Below are 21,994 nucleotides of genomic sequence, written 5' to 3'. Positions count from 1 at the left end.
ACCCCATAGAGTTTCCAAGGCTGTAATCTTTATGGAGGCAGACTACCTTGTCTTTCTCCCATAGAGCGGCTGGTGGGTTTAAACCGCTGACCTTTTGGTTAGCACTCAAGTGCTTTGACCACTGCACCACCAGGGCTACTTGCAGTTAGAATAGGGTTCTATTAATTCTCATTGCGTGATGTGAGAGCTTCACAAAGGAGGCAGGGTTTTAGTTTCATTCTAACAGTTGAATATGAGTTCTGAGGAGAAGATGGGCTTTATGTTGTATAAACCAATAAGGTGCTCAGCTGCTAACCAAAAAGTTGGAGGTTCAGGTCCACATGTAGGTAGAAGAAAAGCCTGGTGATCTACTTCTGAAAAATCAGTCGTTGAAAACTCTATTGAGCACAGTTCTGTTCTGACACACATGGGGTCATCATTTCCAACTTGATAGCAACTGGTTTTATAGTTAAGTCATTCAGAGCTTCTAAAAAATCTTTCCACTAATAAGATCTCCTTCTCCTAGAGTTCACCAATAATGCCTCCTTTTTTCCCCATCACTGCCCAAGTGTATTGAGGGCTGAGTGTGTGTCTAGCAACAAGCTTGCCCTGAGACACACAGCCTTGGTGGTCCTACCCTGCAGTGGCTCACAGTGCTTCCGAGAATATGAACTTCTAAATGAGTGTTACCTGTTCTAGAGGGCCATTAGAGGAAGCAGGAAGGAGAGGCTTATAGAGGACATGACAGCTGAACTGGTTGTTGAGTCTACCAAGCAGATAGAGTAGGGAATGGGAACTAAGCAAGGGGAACAGTATTTGCAAGGGCCTGGGGGACTGAGACAGTGTGTACTGAAGGAACCCTAGGGAGTTTCTCATGGTTGGAGCATAACGTAGTACAGGATGGAGAGGCAGAGGGTAGGTGATGCCAAGAGACGAACTGAGGAGAGGGCAGGGAGAGCTAAGGAGTCTGGCCTTTATCCAGTAGGCAATGGGGAAGATTTTGAAGTATAGTGATTAGAGAGCTCGACTGCTAACCATAAGTTTGGCAGTTCGAATCCATCAGCTGCTCCTTCAAAACACTCTGGGGCAGTTTTACTCTATCCTATAGGGTCGCTATGAGTCAAATCGACTTGACGGCAACGGGTTTGTTTTTTGCTTTTTTTTTTTTTGTTTTGGTAGTCAGGTCAATGATATGATCAGATCTCTGTTTGAGAAAGATAACCAGTAGTGGTGGCTTGCTGCTGCCTCCTTCATGGGGTGGGACATGAGAGCCCCCATGTGGTTCTCCAAATTTTGAACTTTCTAAAGCCTACATGCGGAAAGCAACTTGAGAAACTCCTGGGGGAAAATTACTTCTTTAAATAACAGCTTCTCGGAACTCTCTTTCCCCAGGTAGTGATAAACTGTACCACCAGTGGCTCTCCACAGTCCGGGTAAGTGTGCACCCATTCAGAGCCACCTGGGCCTCCTTGTTAGCCTCCTGGCAGCCCTCAGCTTCCCCTGCCACCTACAAGGCTATCATTAGGCCGTCAGCTGATTCCCTCAGCTGAAGATGCTTTTGTTTTTAAAGCCAGGCCATTCTCATGCCAGTTGGAAACTAGTAGGATGAGACTGTCCAAAGCTATCCCTTGGTGGTGGGTAAAGAGGCAAGAGAAATTTCCTTATCTTTAGGGAGCCAGCCAAGGCTTGTTGAATGAGATGTTGTCTTAGAGCATTTCTGGGGTCTCCTTCTAGGACCAGGACAATTTTAGTGATAGGAGATAAATCAAAAATGTGTTCTTCTTGCTTCTCTGCAATGTTTTTCATAGCAAAGCCTCCTGGGAAGATAGAGAACACATCACTGACAGTTTTTTTCTTCCCCTTACTGTTGTTATAAACAGTTTCTTATTGTGTCAGGAGCCAGGTGCTTCGGGCTTCAGAAGCCAGTAAAGAATTCAAATTCTTGCCTTTCTTTTCCGTCAGTTTATCACTGAGTATGTACTGAAGGCCTACTGTGTGCCAGGCACCATGCTGGGTGCTAGGGATACAGTGGACAGTAGAACCCAGGCTGTGTCCTGGAGAAGCTTCCTCATCTTGTGGGGGAGGCTGGGATGTAAACAGGCAACTCCAACATAATGTGATAAGTGTTCTCTCCTGCTTGTGGGCCAAGTGCGCTGCTGCCAAGGTGGGTCCCTTGGAAGTGGCTACAGTTGGCCGAGAGTAAGCAATTCTTTGATGAAAGACTTCTTTTGTTCCTCTTGTATGGCCAAACACAGCACTTGGCAAATCATAGACAAGCAATAAGGACTTGTTGATAGATTGATAAAGGGAGTTTTAATACTCTAAAGGACCATTTAAATAGGATACTGAGTAATTTTGGAAAGCAATATGGAATAAATGAGTAGGTGAAAATTTCATATTTGTCCTACAGCATAGAACATTTTCTAGGTCAAATTTTAATGTTTTTAATTAAAGCTCAAAATTTCTAATGCAGGCAGTTACCACAAGTTGGGCTTAAATTTAAGCCCAATAATTACATTACTGTAATTAGTATTTTATATACCCACTGGTTCCAGCCTTTCTCCGTTCAAATCTGTTTTCCACATATCAGCTAGAATTACGTTTCCAAACCACCACAGATCTGATTATGTGATGCATTTGATTTAAAACCCTCCAGAGTGTAGACCCTTTCACCTGGCATTCAGGGCCCTTCATGAGCAGACTCCCTCTGACCTTCCCAGCCCTGTATGCCGTTCCTCCCATCAGACACTGTGCTTGGGCCATTCTGAACCACTTGTTACTCCCAGAACACACGGTGGTTTTTCACCTTCTGTACTTTTTATGTGCTATTTCCTGTTCCTAGAGTGTTCTTCCCCTCCCCCCCATTCCCCACATGAACTCCTACTCATCTTTCATGGTCCAAGTCAAATATTTCATCCTCTGAAGCCTTCTCTGACCTTCCAAACAATGAGTTGCGTCTAGGTCTGTGTCTCTACAGCTATAACAGCATTTCTCACCTTACGTTGCAGTTACTCACAGTAGTGTACCCTCCTACCCCCCCACCCCCACTGGACTGGAGGTCTTTAAAGGGAGAGACCCAATCTCACTGGGCTCAGTACCTTCAGAGCCTAGCACCGGGCATCCACACACAGTGAGTCCTCACAAGCTGTCTGGAGGGATGAGACTAAAGAATGGATTCATGAACTATGGCCTATGCCGTTCATATCCATTTATTGCCTTATTTATGTAGTAGGAAACCTTCCCTCCTGCTTTCTTAAAGAAAGTGAGCTGAGAAATTGGTATGTTGGATCTGTAGATTTATAATAAAGCCATAGTTAACATTCGTGGCTGTTCATACTTTGCTTTTGTCAAGGTCTAGATATTATAGAAAGCAGCATACCAGAGTGATTTAAAAAGACAATAACACAGAAAACTAGGATAAGGAAAGGAAGGTGCGTGGCTGAACAGTGGCAAGTCTAGGATATTGTGATATGCATGGTGCCACTGAGCAGTTTCTATTAACCCGGGACGGCCCAACATCCTTCCTCAAGCACGGTAATGTGTTAATTAAAAGATTAATGAGCTTGGCTTGTATTCTTGGGCTGATGTCATGGTAAAGTCATCTAAAAAAGAGGTGTCAGATGTTTGGACAGGGGTGCGATTTCGGTGCTGTCCATAGGTGCCATTTTCTATAGATAAGCCGCTGGCCGTACGGGATTAGTAAACACTGCTCAGTGGCATCACTCGTCCAGGGCCAGTGCAATGCCTGCCATACCCCATTTATGCCTCTGTGAGGGTAGCATATTTCCAGAGGAGCTAGACAATCCTGGTTAATCAGGCCTTGCATGTTCTGCCCTGGCTTGGTGTTAACTATAGAGTTCATTGTAGTTAAATGTTCCTTGATGGTGTCCGTAGTAACTAGAATTTCTTGAGAAGCTGTAGATTACTATAGTATAACCCTTGCCCCAGAGAGCCTGTGATAAGCTTTCCTTGCAGCCAGGGGACAGGCGCCAAGCAAAATACAGAGTCTAGAGTCTCCTTTCAGCTAGTTATCACAAGGAATGGTTATCCATCCTCATCCCCAATCCACCCCACCCCCAAATACCTACCCATAACAATTCTGCCATAACCATAACCGTAACTACCTGGGACCAGTTAAGATCTAGGCTTGTTTTTCTAATTAAATCATATGCTCTTGAAATGTTGCTTAACTTGATTAAAGAGAAAAGATCTTTGTTGGTGTTGGCCTACTATATCTTCAATCCAAATTGCTAATTGACATTTTTATTATAGAAAGGAAGTGGAGCTATTCTGAATACGGTAAAAACGAAAGCAAACCCAGCCATGAAGACTGTCTATAAGTTTGTAAGTACTGGTCTTGGTGTCGGGATTCAAACAGATGTGTCCCTTGACATCCCGAGACTCTTAAATATACCTGACCCCGTACTGCAGGGATGATTCAGGGGCTGCTGTGTTGCTTCCTAAAGCCCTCAGTGCTCTGAGAATGATTTAGCCTTGATATTTTATGATCAGTTCAGTGACATGTTTAATTTAAGATGCTGCTGCTAACAGTCGCTGTGATAGAGAAATGGGAGGCTACGGGTTTTAGCTTTTAAAATGTAGACAGGGTGGCTGAAGTTCAGGCTGCTCCATGCCTGCATCCCTATGGCATGGAGGCATGGTGTCTCGGGTGTTCTAGCAAACCTTTCCTACCTGTATCCACATTATTATGTCAAATAAAGCAGCTCCTTTGCAGATTCCTGGAGAGCGTTCATGATGGGACACACCCCATAATTTTTCTCCCAAATTCTTCATCATCTCTTTCATCACTGCCCTATAGGAAATGCATTGTGAGACTCGTGCCCACAGCAGAATGAAAATAGGAGAAGCACCTCAGTCCCCGATGTTCCACCTTTTACAAGGCTCAAGTATTTTCTCTGGCAGTTTCTCTTGCTTGCTAATTTGACCCTGAGCCACTTAAGTAGGATGGTTTCATTTTATTTCCGTTTTTTAAATTTTGTTCGTCCTTTCTGTGCTTAAATTGCTGCTATTTTAATGGGGTGGGTGGCTGCTAGTTGAACCACATGGGTCTAAAGCGATAAGAAATAAAAGCCAGGGTGTCTGCCGAAATGAGATCGAGGAAATGGCACCATAGAATCCCAGAGATGTGTGTGTTCAGGTCGTTCAGCCTGGGCAGAAAATTGGTCTTGAGACCCTGCCCTGTTGAAATGTAATGGATATTCTGAATCTTGCATCCAGAAAAGGCTGCTGCTCTACTCTTACTGGTAGCTGTCACCAGGCTGCTGAGATAAATAATTATAGAGAACAGTCTTAGAAGGGCTTCAGGAGGAAAAAAAAAAAAATTCTATGCCATCAAAATGCAGAAAATAAAATCTCTGTAGCCTCTTTAAGGGATTTTTTTTTTTTAACCTTTTAACGTTGTATTTGTTTTCATAGCTATTATGTTTTCGACTTGATGATCCCATTTTTCCTTCCTTTTTCTAGTAATCAGAGAAGGTGATTCATGACGGACTGAAATCAAGCATAGTCCCTGCTGGAAACAGAAAGGGAGTCTTAACTTAAATTAATTTTTCATGCAGGCAAAAGATCATGCAAAAATGGGAATAAAAGAGGTGAAAAACCGCTTGAAGCAAAAGGTACTTGAAGTTCTTATTCAAAATGTATAAGCACCATGTATGAAATGCGTGGCCATAAAAAAGTAAGATGCGATCAATAGAGGGCTGTTTGATACAGTGTTGTTAGCACACTTCAAAATGCATTACCAGCTGTCCGGGAGTTTTCATACTGTTATAAATATTCACAGGCAAAAAAAACTGTCTTCAAATAACATTAAGACTCTGGTTTAAACCCACAAAGGCGAGGAAGTTCAGAGTTACCGCTGTCTGCCTGTCCCTTGCCAGCCCCACCAGGCCTGGGGTTCACAGGGGTCTGTAGAAATTGGCTTGGCCTCCCCATCCCGGCAACACCCCCTCCTACAGCCGACCTCTGCCCTGTGGCTGGCTGAAACCAAAACCAGGAGGCATCCCCAGGGAAATGAGTCAGGTGGTTCCAACATGCACATGGCCACCACACAGATGCAGGACACAAAGGGGTGGGCTGGAGGAAGATGCTGCAGGCTCCTCTTATGGTTGTGGAATAAACGAAAGCAGCCCAGCAGTTGATTTTTGAGGCTCTATGAGGGAAGAGGGAGGCTCTGGTTGTCTTTTTGGACCATCAGTAAAATAGGAGAATTTTATGAAATACTGGCCAAGAGTCTCCTGACCTGATTCCCTACGCTTGTACAATGAGGTGTGAATATAACAGAAAGGGCATTTTTAAATATTATTATGAATATTGTCAGCATGATTATTATTATCACCCTTCACTAAGCACTTGCTGTACATGGTCCAGGCTAGGAGCTTTCATGTTTGATCCTTAGAATAACCCTGTAGGGTATTATTACCATGGCATGAATAAGGAGACTACCGTTCAGAGAGGTGAAGTAACCTGCCCAGGGTCACACTGTGAGAGCCTGGCAGAGCCAGGATTCGATCCCAGCCATCTGCTTCTAGGCTCTGTGCTCTTTCACTACAGTGTTTCATTTTTCAAAAGATGTTTGGGGTCACTTCCTTCATTATCCCTATACCCTCAATGTCCCACTCTAATAAAGGCCTTTGTCTATCCTGGCAGTGTTTTTTGTTTTTTGTTTTTTTTTTTTTTGTAAATTGAAAACAGTTTTAATGTTATGAAGTCAGAAAGACCTTCTAATTAACTTGAAATGGTTGAAGGAATTGATTCCTTTCTTTTAATTGGAAAATAATTTGCTCTGACTAAGCATTTAAATTCTGGGTTTCAGCTGAGAGTGAATTTTTAACAGCTGAAAGTCAAGTCTGGAAATAAAAATCCTGTAATGTCAGTCCAGGTAGACTTTAACTGTCATCTGCTGCACCCCACCGGTGACTGGCAGCTGGACTTCTTCCCTTAGATATCATTTAAGTCCCTAAGTTGACCTTTTCGTCTCCTATCCCAATCGCTTGCCAGTCACTTACAGCTGAATTTGATTGCAGATATAAAATGGAATGGTGGATGGGGGAATTCTCTCAGTCCTTCAGTCCTCAACTCTGGCTAGTATTAGAATATTACCTGAAGTAGGCAAAGAAAAGGGTCCCTTCTTGGTGCACAGGACAGATGCACCCTCGGTGGTCAGACTTGATGTCTGCAGACCATTAAGCAAGAGACATCTCCTTACCTCCCTACTCATGTATGTATTTGACCTTAAGAAAATCCCCTTTTTATGTGTAACATCTCTGCAAATAACCAGTTACACTCAGGGTTTTTAATGTTGTTGTTCAAAGGGTCGTTTAAACAATCTAGATCACTTTCTTTCCACGCCATCTCCTTTCCTTGCCTTGATAGTATCTGAGGCAGATTTTTTTCCTCCCTTTCTCCTCTTACCCCTGCCAGTCTTTTCAAGAATAGCTTCAGGAGATAATGTTCTATAGAGAATGTCAGGACATTTCAGGTGTCACAAATGGTGAAGGCATTTTATAGAAATGTGGCTTGTCACCATTGGACTGTTGACAGATCTATTAGTGCACCCTTTTCAATTTTCACTTTTCCCCCCTTCGGTCTTACAGATTTCTACAGACTTGATATTTTGCAGTTGTTCTTGGAAGAAGCTATTTTGTAATTGAAACTCTAGCATTGTTCAGTATGTATAGGACTTGGGTCTTCTGCAGTGTTCTCCAGCTCCCTTTCTTGAGCTAATTTAAGATTTGGCTTTAACTGACCTCTCTCACTGCAGTAGAAAATATTTCCTTTGCTCTTTTGTCCCCCTCCCCTTCCTGTGGTAACATATCTACGTGACTCCCCAGATGCGTCTAATGCAGACATCTCAAGTTTGGTTTCTGCTATGAAATTGAGGCAGTTCCCAACAAAGATCCAATTTTCAAATGTACTGGGTTGCCACCTGGCCTCCTCTAACTCTGCATAGCAATGGTGACCTCGCAGATATAATCAAGAACCCAATCTTGCCCTCCTCACTCTCGCCTTGGGTTTGAATTGCAAATAGAAAATGTGGGGCCGACCTGTGGAGAGGTCACCATGGTGTGTGGAAGGTCCATCTCTAATATGACTGAGCAGGGCCCTGTCTCTATCCCTTGTTCATTTGTGCTGCAGATTTTCAAAGCATCTGAAATAGGAGCTTTCAGAGTATCCATGTGACCATTGGCAAATAATTGTTAATAGATACTGTAGTGTGGCTTTATTTCAGACCTGCTCGGCTTCAGCCCAAAGCGATAAAACAGGATGGATAACACATTTCTCTGGACAAATGGAGCAAAGTGGTCAAGTTCTTCTATAGTTTGGCCTCCTTTGAAGTCTGACTTGCTCAAAATTAGGAAGAAGAAGAAATGGCAAAGATGCCATCCAGCCGTCACTTTCTAAAGAAAGGATGTGTTCTTTCCTCCAAAGCACCTCCCTGCCACACCTGGCGTGCAGAGGAATGCTGCCTGCCTGGGCTTGTGACTCTCAACAAATCGCATTCCCGTACAAGGCTGGCATTAGAGTGGCCTGTTTTAAAAGCGATGGCTGCACACACACACACGTGCACACACATTCCTCTGTACCTGCAGAGAGCATTAAGATATTCACATAAATATGTCATTTCTTGCCTATTGAGGGACCCCTGAAAAATTGTATTTTTTCAGTATCAAAATGATTTCATCAAATGGGCCCATTTCCCAGCCCTTTTTAGTTTCTAAATCTTTGATCTCTAAAAGACAAATTGAGCGTGTTGATTTAGAGTCTCTCTGTGATTGAAAGGAGCAAATTCACAGTTGGGTTAGCAAAGGCTTGAGTTTCTGGCCAAACATTTCCCAGTGTACTGAAGGGAGTGAGTAAGCATGTGTGGGGCAGGGAGAGCTAGGTAGACTCTCACAGAACAGACATTTTCACACCTTTTCACACAACTGTCAGCTCCCTGTCTCCAGACATATTAAAATACGTGTCAGCCTCAATCACAGAAATTCCAACTTTGGATACTGTTTTGATATCAATATTCATGTTTTAATTTGCATTTGCTGTGGTGTGAGGTAGACTGGGAAAAGAAGGGCCCTTTACGAATCTGAGAATGGAGACAGGTAGTTCTCCCATGAGCAATCTGAGTCAGAGGTGGTAAGGCCTCTGCCTCACACCCTGGGGTGGGGCGGGTCTTTAAACCCTCTTCTCTCCCCATTCTGCAACATCATGGTCTGGTATTTAGGCTTCTAAGGCAGACAAGCTGGGTTCAGTGCTAGTTATATAGGATATTAGCTGTGTGACTGTGAGTAAGTTACTAAACCTCTCTGAATCTAGTTTTCCTTATCTATAACTAGAGGAAATATGGATTTTACTGGGTTGTTACAAGGATTAAAAGAGATTATGGATCTAAACAGCAATGCTTAGTAGCCACTCAGTAATGGGAGTTTCCATTCTGTCTGTTTTTTTACATCCCACATCTGGAACAGTAAATCTGCCCAAACACCCACGTGCATGTATTCAGAGAACATGATTGCTGTGTGGTTGTCCACACAGCCACCAGAGCCGTCTTTCTAGAACACAGCTCTGACTGAGCCACTCCCTGGTTAAAGCCTTTCAGACCTTTCAAACCTTTCCACTCCTTGGCAGGGGTGCTTGCACCCAGCCACTAGACCACCTGCCATTGCTAAACAGGCTCTGCCCTCCGGATGGGAGTGCTTTACTCTCACATCTCTGCGTAATGAAGTCCTGTCCTTGGCTCCTTCTGAGTCCAGTCCCCACCCTAGCTTTTACCCAACGCCACTCAGAGAGCCCCTCTGATGACATCTCTTCCTCGTCTGGTCTCCTGAGACCCTGGATTCTTCTCGTGGGTATTCATGTCTGAGGGCTTAGATGCTGTGCCTGCCTTCTCCACAGAGGGGTAGAGGTTGGATCTCACTCATGATTTTTTATTCCTTTGCCTGAAATGTAGTAAACACTCAGGGAAGGTGACAAGAATTGAATTGTTTTCTGACTCCTTTGCTTTACTGGGGAATGAGAACTGATTGGGCCCCAGTGCTCTGAGCCAAGCTGCAGGGCTCCTAGGAAGAGATTTGCTACCCTGTGTTAGCCTCTGATCTGCACCTCATTGTAGTGTCTTCCTCCTTTGTGTCTCTCAGGAAAGGAACAAGTTTACCCCTCCTGTCAACTTCATGTTTTTTCTTTTATTAAATGACATTTAGGAGGTAGTTTTTTTCTTCCTATTTATAAGCTAAATACATGTTTATTGAAGAAAATTCCATGTATCAGACAAGCAAAAAGAAAACAATCACCTGTTTTATAACCTTAATTTTCACTTACTGTATCTTGAACATTTTTCAGACCATTAATGTTTTTTCTACATGTCATTGTTTTAAATGGCTACATAAACTTTTATCTGATGGACATGTACTGGACGTTATTGAATCAATCCCATTGTTGGACACTCTTGTTACTTCCAGTTTTTTTTCTAGGCAAGTATCCTTGTATGGAAAACTTTGAAGGAATTTTTAATTATTATGATAAATTTCTAGAAATGGAATTAGTGGGCCAAAGGGCACATACAACTTTTAGGTTTTTTATATAAATTGCCAGTTTGTATTCCCACCAGAAGATAATGAGAGTACCTGTTTTCCCAGACTCTTTACTGACAGCCTCTCATTTAGTTCTTAGGCCATGGTTTCTTTACTCATGAGTATCAAAAGTTGCTGTTATTGGATCCCCACTACATGTAACAATGGTACTAGTGGATACAGTAGAGGATGTGAACCAGCCCTATTTCCTTCTGGACTTGGGCTTCTCCCACTCTGCTCCCTCTGGGATCCTGGGAGGAAGCAGTTATCCTTCCCCAGCTGGAAAGAGTAGTGAAGAAGTTAGTAAATTAGTGGGACGAGCCAAGGGCCTTTGTAAGAAGTCTTGCACCTTTGGATCATCTAAATAAAATAAATATCTCGCACTGCTTTTTGATACACAGCACCGGTGTATATTGGACACATCTGCCTTCCAAGTGTTCAACTCAGCTTTACACAGGTTTATTTGAGAGCATGTGCTAGATTCAAGGCTCTAGGGCAGAGAACCCCAGACCAGATCTCATAAGGCATGGGAGAATGTAATCCATGTAACAAAAGAGGAGCAAAGCATCACTGGCGTCCAAGGAGGAGGAGATCATATCTGATGACTTGTTGAGCACCTCCTCAACTCAGAACAGCTTCACATGTGCTATTGTCCTGTACTAATGTGGTAAAAATGCCAGGAGTCATACAGTTCTGGGTTACTCCACTTTCTAGCTCTGTGGCCTTGGGTCTATTACTCTCTCTGGGCCCTATTTCCCCACCTGTAATCAAACCAAAAACCAAACCCATTGCTGTTGAGTCAGTTCAGACTCATAATGAACCTGTTGTTGCCACTTAGAGGGATAATCCTATCTACCATGTGATTGTTGTGGAAACCAAGTGTGGTAATGAAGATTTGGAAAAATACCTGCCGTGTAATAGGTGCTCAACACAGGGAAGCTCTCCTTTTTAGATGATGGTCTTTCCATTTTGCAGAGGATAAGGGTCTGATGTTCAATTTGCACAACACTGTAACATTTGTCAGTGTTACCTCACATCTCATCTCATTTAATGGAACCTTTCAGTAGCTTTGAAGTTTGCCAAGCAGGTGGTGGTCTCCCCATTGTAAAAAAAAAAAAAAAAAAAAAATAGATGCAGAGAAGTTGAGTGAATTGAAAAGGTCAGACTGCTGGTTAATGGAAAAACCAAGACTAGAAGACAGTATTTTTACTAATAAGCTTAAGCTAAGACCTTTTCCTCAAAACTACCATGTGCGTTTTCCTTTTTAATAGTTATCATCTTATAGTTTTAAGTCAATTAGTAGCAATATTTCCTTACCATGTTACCTTACAATTTCATTTCATTTCTTTTTAGTCCCTCTGTCTCTCACGCACACACCCACACACGCGCAATTTTCCCTCACCTAAATCGGTCTTACTCAACTTCTGTGTCTGCCCCTCCACGCCGTCCCCACCTGGATCCAAAAGGCCTCTTTTGACCCTTGCTTTCTGATGCAGAAGGAGCCCCTCTCCCTCTTTGTTCCATTTGACCCTGGCACATTAGGGCAGCTCCTTTCCCAGAGAGCCATTTCTAATTGGATGTCGGCAGCCTCTCTCATCACTGAGCCTCAGCCTCACTGAGACTGGCCTAGCCACTGAACCGAGCCGAGCTGAGCCATAGTTGGCCACTTGTTCCAAGCCCTCTCTGCAAAGCCAAGAGGTCATCATCTCCCTGTGTTGTTTACCAAGCTGTGCAAAGACTCCTCAGGGTTGGCTTCTCTGCAGGTGTGCTTGATTCCTTAGGAAAGGAGGCCAGGAGGTAGCCAGCTGGAGGTGTGAGGTTGAATTTATCATCTAATTAAAATTCCCATAGTTTATCAAGTACCTAATAATGTTCTAAACATTATCTCCTTTAATCCTTATAGCTACTATATCCTCACTTTACAGATGAGGAAACTGAGGCTCAGAGATGTTAAATGTTTCTTCCTTAATCCGTTGTTATTCAGTAAGGGACCACTTTCCTCTCTGCTCAGCCATTATTCAGTGGAAAAGTTAAGAGCCACAAATTATCGAGTCTTTTATGTGCAGAACTTAGTGAATACTCAAGGTGTGCATTTTAATGACCAAAATCTGTATTTGTTCTTGCAATTAAAATAATGGTAAGTTGTATTTATTATTTAGTTCTGGCTGCAAGTTATTTTTACTTGGTGAAAAATGATTATTTAAATGTTATTTTTTTATACATGTATTCTCCACCTTGTCCCAATGAGGGTTTAAGCAACTTTCATGACTTTAATAAAACATGTGGTGCTTATTGAATGCGCAGGCACCATCTACATTCCAAAGAACCCATGTGTATAGCCAGTAGCCAGCTTTAGCCAAAGGAGCCGTTACCTGCCTTTTGCACATTGGAGTTTTGCTTTTCCTTAAAACTTCATTCTTCAGAAGAACAAATTAAACGTAAATTTCTGAATTTAAAAACATTACTTTGGTTCCCTAAATTTCCCCCAAATCATAGAGTCCTTACTCAGCCTTTGCTTTGTTCTCCGCAAGGAAGACTGGAGGCAGGGAAAGAGGGCGCATACACAGATCGTTTTCACAAGCAGTAGCATCATCAGTAAACAAGCGTGGGGAAAATGTCCACACTCACAAATAATCAAAGTAATGCAAATTAAAACAACAATGAAATCTAATTTTTCACCTATTAAATTAGCGATACATTTTTAAAACGGTAGGGCTAAAGGAGTACTGTGAAACCAATAATGCATCCGTTGCTGGTAGTTGATGTAAATTGGAAAACAGTTTGGTCAGATGAATTAAAAACCTTAAAAATGTTTGTATCTCTTGACCTAGTAACTTTATTCCTAGAGATTTCCATAAGAGAAATAATGCAAAAGAAAGAAAAGCTGCAATATTTATGACTCTGATGTTTATAATGTAAAAAAATTAGAAGCAGCCTAAATGTCCAATAGTAGTGGGATGATGTATTAAATTATGGTATATCCACTCAAGGAAATATTATGCATCCATTAAAATTATTATAATGACTATACAGCAGCATGGAGATGCTTATAATATAGTTGGAAAAAGAACAGAAAGTTATACATGAGCTGTAACTGCAAATAATTTTTAAATGTCTGAATGTGGGCAAAAGTGAATATGTAAAAATAGTTGTGTAAGGTAGTAAAGTGAAAGATAGTTTTCTCCCACTATCCTGAATTATTGCTATGTTGTCCTTGTAATTTAATGTATTATGATTTTTATGCATAATTTAATGTATAAGGACTTCTCTAGGCACTAAAAAGTCAAAGAGCCACGTTAGCCTTCTGATTTTTCCCCCTCTGTCAGAAGGATTGGCTCTGAATGTTGAATGAGTTCCATAGTCTCTTAGCTGGATCTGAGGGAGCACCTGTGCTCAAGGCCAGGTGCTGTGGCCCCGACACCAACCCCTGACCCTACTTCTCTCCTCAGGACATCACTGAGAATGGCTGTGCCCCCACTACAGAAGAGCAGTTACCAAAGACTGCGCTGTCCCCACGAGTGGAGGCCAAGGACCCCAAGCTCAGAGAGGACCGGAGGCCAATCACAGTCCACTTCGGACAGGTATGTACCCTGGCCCTTGACCAGTCTGTTTTTCAGCAGAAGCTGTAGCACATGCCACAGACGGTTTTTCATTTCAGTTCTCTTTGGCAAAGCAACTCTGTGGAATTTTTCATCTCTTCCAATGTTTATTTGGTGCAAAAATGTTTTGAAGGTGAATTTTCGAAAATTTTTTCAGGAGACAGCATGGCTCTGGTCATAAACTAGCTCAATTATTGAATGAAGCCATTAAATGCAGTTGCTGCCTCCCCCACTCCAAGGCACTCCGTTTAAGGTGCTTCTGTTAGCTTAGCATCTCATTAGAACACTTTAGCATCCCAGGCTCTTCTTTGCACCTTCAAATAAAAGGCAAGAAGCGAAGTCTTAAAAAAAAATCAATTAAGAGTTCTTTATTAATGTACTTCCTGAAAATCGATATCAGGAGTCGTGCTTCTCAGAGTAAACACCCTCACTATGATTCTAGAGATCTGATTGTTTAACCAACCATTTTCGTCTACCTGAGCATTTGAAAAATTGTCTGTTTGCTTGTTTTTTTTTTCCCGTAAGTAAAACATTGTACTCTGCATAGAAACTGAAAATTTTATCCATTTCCTATCGATGCTTTGTTTTTGGTTGAAAAAGAGATTGTGTACCCTCCTCTGCTTCTCTTGAATTGACACTTGATTAGCAAAAGTCATAATTTTTTGTGGTTTATGAGAAATGGCTCTGTTCGCAAGATATGGCTATAACATGAATGTACAAGGTTATTTATTTTTAAATCACCTGAATCTTTGGCTTTGTGTGAGATGAAGCATGATTAAAATGGTCGTTATGATTTTATCATTTGATTACTATTTCACCATATAAAGGACTTGGAAGCCAACATGTAAAATGTTCCTGTTTTTAACAGGCGTTTATCAAGTGCCTACTATGTGCCAGGTATTGAGCTATTTAGAAATGAAGGAAACTAATGAAATCGTAGCTGTGGGTTATTATTGTAAGGGGTGAGTTCATAGAAACTTAAGAATCGGTCCTCTCTAATCAGTATTTTAAGGTAACACATTCATACATCTTTAACTTGAGGAGGTTCATCCCCCTTTTCTGATTTTACACTTAAAAAGGATGTTATAAAATTGAAGTGAAAGAAAGTGGTACCCACGGGACAGTGCTCATTTGGTTAATGATTATCTTCCAATTGCATTGGTGTTTTCACCCTGAAGAGCCGCCTCCTTCCCGCGCTCAGGCCCTGTTGGAGAAATCTGCGCCCCAGTTCCCTGGCTGTGTTTGCTGAAAGCTTAGCCCCCGGTTGTTGCCAGCATGGCATTCCAGAGCCAGCTTCCTGCTTTCCTTTGTCCTCATTCCTGCAGGCGCTAACCTTCCCATGAAAAGAGCCCCTCGCTGTAGTTTGGAGCCCATTACAGAGAAAGAGGGGGCGGGGGAGAGGGATTTCATGGTGTTAAACATTCCATTTTCGAAACACAAAAAAAAAGAGACCCTATTTGAAATGAAGAAAGACCTTCTTTCCATTTCAGCAAGAAGTAGAGATGCTTTAATGTCATTCTCAGCTAAATGCAGAATAAGAGTGTGTGTGTGCGTGCGCGTGCACGTGTGTGCGGGTGGGGGATAAACAATTAAAAAAGCCACCCCAAACTCTGTTGAAATAAGAGCTGTCTGTGCCTTCACAGGTCTGTAAACTGGAGAGGATGAAAGTGGCTTTTTTCCCCGTTTGTCACTTCCCTCACGTGGCTGCCAGCATTATGCAAGTGTACAGGAAGGCAGGATTTTTTTTAATGCATGCATGCGGATTAAGGTCAAGCCCTGAGTATCAGCCATGCAGCGGGCTCTCCCTTACAGCTGCAGCCACAGAGCCTACCCACAGCCGCAAGATGCCTTAATTGAGACGTGCTGTCAAAGTGACAAACACATTTGCATACAGTCTACACTCTATTTATTTTCGCTGGAGAGGTCTACAGTCTGCTGTTGGTTGAACATTCTTAATCAGTTTGCTGTAAGTGAACTGCCAGCTAGCTCACTTGTGCTGGCCGCTTCTTCATTAGGTGACAGATTAGCTGCAGTGGGGGATGGGCCAGGAAACCGCAGACCCCTTTCTTTTAACTCTTTCTGCTTTGCCCGTGGTAGGTTGTCCTTTAGTCCTTCCCAGGCGACTGGTTTCATTGACAGTAGCAGACACCATTTCTAGAGCACCTACTACTGGCAGGCATGAGTTTTAGAGACTTCTGTTCTTCCCAAAGAATAATCTTTAGAGTACCATTTCAGGAACGCTTGCCACGTTCTCCTACCAACTATATTATTTTTTACTTGATATTTTTCTGTAACTAGACTTAGACCCAACATCCATACCAACTTAAGCTTCGCTTTAAGTAATGACATTGGTAAAATCATAGGTATGATGGAATGGTTTAATTGTTTTCTAAGGCATGTAAACTAAATTTGTTTAAGTGTTCATCCCTGTGTTGCCTAAACCACTCCTGTAGCCTCAGTGATATATATACCTTCTCTTGGGAGACATGGAACCCCAATATTTTGTGTCATCTCCGCCATAGCCCTTTGAGGAAGGGATTGTTAGCTGCATTTTATGGATACAGAGCTGGGGCTCAGGAACCAGGGCTATATTGCCAGCATGGAAACTCAGGTCAGTCTGACTCTAGAGCCCACACCACCTCCCTCACCAGGCATGGACTTTAGCTACCTGATGTGAATGCTAAAGCTGGAGTGCCCAGCAAAACAAGTGCACTAGCCAGATAGTGCATGCTCTTGCACAAAAATCCTTGTCATGGATTCACATTTCTGGGGTATATTTCATTCTTTAAGAACATCTAGCATTGGAACAGGGACAGAGACTGTAGAGATTGCTACATTAGTCTCAGCCTTGCAAAGTGCCCATGCAGCCAGCCAGGAGAGCTCCATGCAGACATTTGACAGGATGACGGGGAGCCTAACAGAGGCCCTTTGCAGAGCCCTCAAACAGCAGTTCTGCAGAGGGGGCTGGCAAAAGGGGAACTTAGTGTTGAACCAGGTCTGCCACTGCCAGGGGAGAGTCCCCTCCCTTGCCCTTGCCCAAGTGGAGTTTTCCTTCTTCAAGGCTATGACCATTCGTGCATTTAATTGTGCATCTATTCATCCATGTATTGAGGCCTACCATGTGTAAGATAAATAAGTTTACAGTTCTTGCCCTTGGGAAGCTCAAGGCGTGAGGGAGACAGACCTACAAATGGGCAGCCCCAACCCCGAGTGATAAGAATAAACCATTGAGGGCCCCACAGAAGCAATCTCTTCACCCCTAGGACCATTCTACGTAGTCCAAAGTTAATGAAAAGATATTTTGTCAACAAACTGAACCAAAAAACCAAGCCAAACCCATTGCCGTCGAGTCAATTCCGACTCATAGTGACCCTATATGACAGGATAGAAATGCTCCATAGGGTTTCCAGGGAGCAGCCAATGGATTTGAACTACCAGCCTTTTGATTTAGCAGCCATAGCTCTTAATCACTGTACCACAAGGGCTCCAACTCCCTAACAATTCATTTCTTTTCTAAAGCTGGTGTATATAATGCTTCTCAGAGCTTATGGTGAGCACAGGTTGACAAAATTCCAAACAAGAGCCAGGTAAATGGATTTTTAGTTGGCCTCTGCATCCTTCTCATATATGGTTTCTTTGAAGACTTCATAATATCCCAAATAACTTGAGAATGCCCGTTTCTACCTTGGAAAATGTTTAGGTTTAGCGCAACTTTAAATGACACCTCTTCCCCCGCCCCCCAAGTTCAGAATTAATTGAGAAATGAGGCCCAGGAGACAGATGGAGATCAAAATGCCAGCTTTTTACTGATAAAGCTGAAAGGAGAATATTACTGTTGATCTGAGGCCAAATGGGCTTGCAAAAACTTCACCTCAGAATTGAAAAAACTCAGTTACTCAACATGGGAGAAGTGGACAATCCCTCAGGCCGTTAGCATAAGGATGGGCTGCTGGTAAGCAAGGAGGAGTAGCGCCCTATGGAGAGAGCCGGAAGGGATGACGGAGCATGCTCAGTTCCTCTTCCAAACTCCCCCGGGAAGGCACTCCTCCTCTGGGGAGAAGTGAGTAAGGGCGCCAAGAGAAGCTAAGGATTCCCCTTGCTTTTTTCTCCTGGGATGGGAGTGGAGATTCTCTCCTTTCTGTGGATATAGAAGGAGCAAGGAAACTGTCCTCTTGAGCAGGACCTGGGAACCCCTCAACCTGAGCATCTTGCGTTGACCCCTTTCCCTTTCAAGGAATCAGCAGAGGTAGCACCCCATGCTGTGCTCCCTACACTTAATAAGATGGACAGGCCACTAGGTGCTTTCACATCTGTGCTCATTTAATTGAATCTTTACCATTAGCTAGCGAGGAAGAATGTATTATACCCACTGTACATATGAGAAGGAGTCCCTGGGTGGTATAAACAGTTAACACACTGAGCTGCTAACTGAAACGTTGGAGATTCAAGCCCACCCAGAGGTACCTCAGAAGGAAGGCCTGGCAAATTACTTCAGAAAAATCAGCCATTAGAAACCCTATGAAGCATAGTTCTACCATGACACACATGGGGTCACCATGAGTTGGAATCGACTGAACAACAACTGGTTTGTTTTTTGTTTTTGTTTTTTGACATATGAGGAAACAGGTTCTGAAAGTGTTTGCTTGAATTGGTAGCTAATTCATATGCTAAAGCCAGCAGTACCTGTACTCTCTCTAGGCCTTGTGCTGCTCTCCCTCCCTGGCCAGGGGCACTGGATTGATAGTCTGAGCCCGGTGACTGGATTCTAGTTCTGGATGCATGCTGCCCACATGGTGGGCCTTGGCAGCTGGGCCTTCTCAGGGGCCCTTCATTGATAGGGAGATGGGAGAACGATGTTCCCTGAGATCATCATGACAAGCCCCTTCCAGGGTCCCCTTCTTTGTGTCTCCCCCAATTGTTGGTCCTGCAAACAAAGGAATCACCTACCTTCCAATCTGATAGATTCCAAAAGGTGCCTCTGTTCTAAACCCCTTAAATGTGAAGTTTGAAAAGCCAGTTAAACCAAAGCCAAAACCAAACACTGTGGTGGCTTCCAAGGACTTGCAACAGTGTGGTTTGGATACCGCCCGCAGGAGCAGCTCTTGGAATGTGGTTGCCTGCTTGTCCATACGGGTGGAGAGTTCTAGCATGAGTCAAGTCATTTAGTGCCAGTTGTGGACGGGGCTGGAGAAGCTGCTGAGCCAGCAAGTGCTTTTTTAGCACCCTTGGCTCTGAGTGCCCTGAGAAATTTCTTCTGCCCCTTTGAGCTTGGATTCCCCTTAGTTCAGCTACAGCAGGTGTTCCCGTGTTCCCCAGACACCTCAAACCACAGGCCCCCAGTCTGAATATACACTTTCCACCAAACTCACTCATCCTCCTCCATCTCACACCTCAGCGAATGGCACTGTCATCGGTCCAGAAACCTGGGTACATTCTTCACTCCCTCAGAACCTCTCTCTTCTGCTTCCTGAACTCCTCTCCATTCATCTCCTCTTCATCGCCTCAGTCACAGCTTTGGTTCAGGCCACATCATCACTCACCTGGACTAAACTGGAGTCCTCCAACCAGTCCCTGGCCTGGCTCTCCTCCACTGCTTTCCCTACATGGCCTTGGAGGGGTCTGTGTGGGGCAGCACAAGTGGTCATGTCACACCCTGCTTCTGGCCTCCCGTAAAGATTCTGTCTTCACCCTTTAGCTTGACATATGAATCCCTTTGCTATCTGCCTGTCCATCCTCAGGGCAAAGCCACTTTTCTAAATCCTCTGACTCCCCTTGCTTCACTTGTGCTGTCCCGGAACTTTGCACATACAACACTTATCACACAGCCTCATAATTGTTTTTTACATGCTTGCCTCCCCCATGAGAGCGCAAGCCTCTTGCAGGTCCACTGTTCTCCTCAGAACCTGGCATGAAGCTGGCGGTCAGTAAACGTCCTCTGGTTTTATTATTGGTGTGGATTTTTAAATTAATTAGTAACTGATTGATTAATGTTTAAGAGCTCGCTTTATGTCCAGCAGGTTGTTTGGTTTTATTTCCACTCCTATGTTTGTAACTCTTTTTATTTGAAGAAGAAAAATGAATATTCCCTTAGTGGTCAAAAAACTATTTCCAAATATACTTCCCATAAATAAGGATTTTGTTTCCAAGTAGAAACAGCTTTGTGTTGTAGGAATTTAGTTCCTGTCTCATTTATTTTGTATGTTTTTATGAGCTCCAGAGGTCTAGTCATATACGCCCCAGGAATGGAAGGATGGGAGAGAGGCAGAGGACTGAGACACCCCCTGTGCTGCTAGGATGGGGAGACATGTGGAGGAAGAAGAACGGGGGAAAAGTAGGCAGGATAAGGGAAAGGCCCAGGCCATCCCTTGAATCGTATTGAGTAAAGCAAAAGAATAAATCAGACATAAAAAGGTACTCTGTAAAAGAGAGTAGGATGCATAACCAAATGCAAAGTATAAGCCTAAATTGGATTTTAAGAAAAAGAAAAAAAAAGGAGGTGCGGCCACGATGGCAGAGTAGTCAGACGCTTTCAGTAGACCCTCTTACAACAAAGACCCGAAAAAACAAGTGATTCGATTATATATGGCAATCTGGGAGCCCTGAACATCAAAGGCAGAGTTGAGGAACTGGACTGAGTGGCAGGAGGAGGGGGAAACGGTTCGGAAGCAGTGTGGAGTTGCCAGACCTGACCTGGTGAGAGCCTGAGCCCTTCAGGCCTCATCAGCTCGGGGGTGAGTGGTGAGGCAGGCAAGCAGCGGTGCTCAGGAGGCGCGTTTTCTGCACTGGGAGAGACTCAGCACCAGAGAATCTACACAGCCACCCAGAACCAGTGAGAAACAGCCCTCCACGAAAAATAAGTACTTGCGTACGACTTACCACGCGGATCAAAATACCACCCTTAGGGAGAAACCTCTCTCCCATTTACCTCCCCACTCCCTGCTCTGCACTGGGTCCCAGAGTGGCTTCAGCAATTGCCGAGTCCCCTGTGCCGGAAGTAGGATCCGTCACACTCCCAGAGCCATTCTCTCTGCCTTGGAGAGTAAACAAATTAACAAATGGGAAAAAATAAACTGTGGCTCCCCTAAGCCAGGAACCCAGAGTAGGCACAGCTTCTTTGCCTAGGCACAGGAATAAGGGACCCACGGACTTTGAGGGCCTTTCCCCCTGCATAGACTTGTGTGGACCCATCTCAACAGCGTAGGCCCTCATTACCACAGTACAACAGGGTATATACCAGAACTCGAACTTCAACTGTTTCAGCTGTGAAATGGCAGGTCCTTGACATTTGACACTGCTCTGCCCATTAAGCAGGGTCTTCATCTACCCACAACAAGGGCCTGAGGACTGGTGGCTCCACCCATGCCACCTAGCCACCTGTGAGAGAAGCCCTCGAATAAAGAGGTGTCCCCAGTCCTTACAGCCAACAGCATTAGCTGCTCATAGTCCGGCTGCAAAACCCACCCACCTACGCGTTCTAGAGAACAGGGACACACCTTTCTCCTGGACACTCGGGGGAGGCCGTCAGCCCCCTACCTTGCTCAGAGTATGTCCCCCTGTGCGTACACCAATCATCCATGCCTGTCTAGGACTGTGAGAGCCTACACCACACACTTGGTGACTATCTGCCTGGACAGCTGAGCTGAATCCATACAGGAGGAGTGGGCAGACTCCTGAGCTCACATACCTAGTAACAGATATAACCACCCGGTGACAGGACATTAGAGCTTCAAAGGTGCCAATAATCAAACTAGCTCATATGAGCAGCCTATTTGGGCATATCAAAACAAAATAAGAAGCTAGGACACAGTAAGCAAACATAAAATAAATAAA

General features: G+C 43.7%; 1 protein-coding gene across 1 annotated transcript in view; it reads left to right on the top strand.

The window, feature by feature from the left end:
- DENND1A (DENN domain containing 1A) overlaps positions 1 to 21,994 on the top strand; it is a 545,605-nt gene that overhangs the window by 468,435 nt on the left and 55,176 nt on the right. The window contains exons 14-17 of the mRNA XM_004375649.1: positions 1,372 to 1,412; positions 4,252 to 4,323; positions 5,559 to 5,615; positions 14,015 to 14,146. Coding sequence (XP_004375706.1) covers positions 1,372 to 1,412; positions 4,252 to 4,323; positions 5,559 to 5,615; positions 14,015 to 14,146 — 302 coding nt within the window. The remainder of the gene's footprint in view (positions 1 to 1,371; positions 1,413 to 4,251; positions 4,324 to 5,558; positions 5,616 to 14,014; positions 14,147 to 21,994) is intronic.

Source organism: Trichechus manatus, unplaced genomic scaffold, assembly GCF_000243295.1.
Source record: "Trichechus manatus latirostris isolate Lorelei unplaced genomic scaffold, TriManLat1.0 scaffold00038, whole genome shotgun sequence".
In the NCBI taxonomy this organism is placed as follows: Eukaryota; Metazoa; Chordata; class Mammalia; order Sirenia; family Trichechidae; genus Trichechus; species Trichechus manatus.
This window is presented reverse-complemented; position numbering and strand designations above follow the sequence as displayed.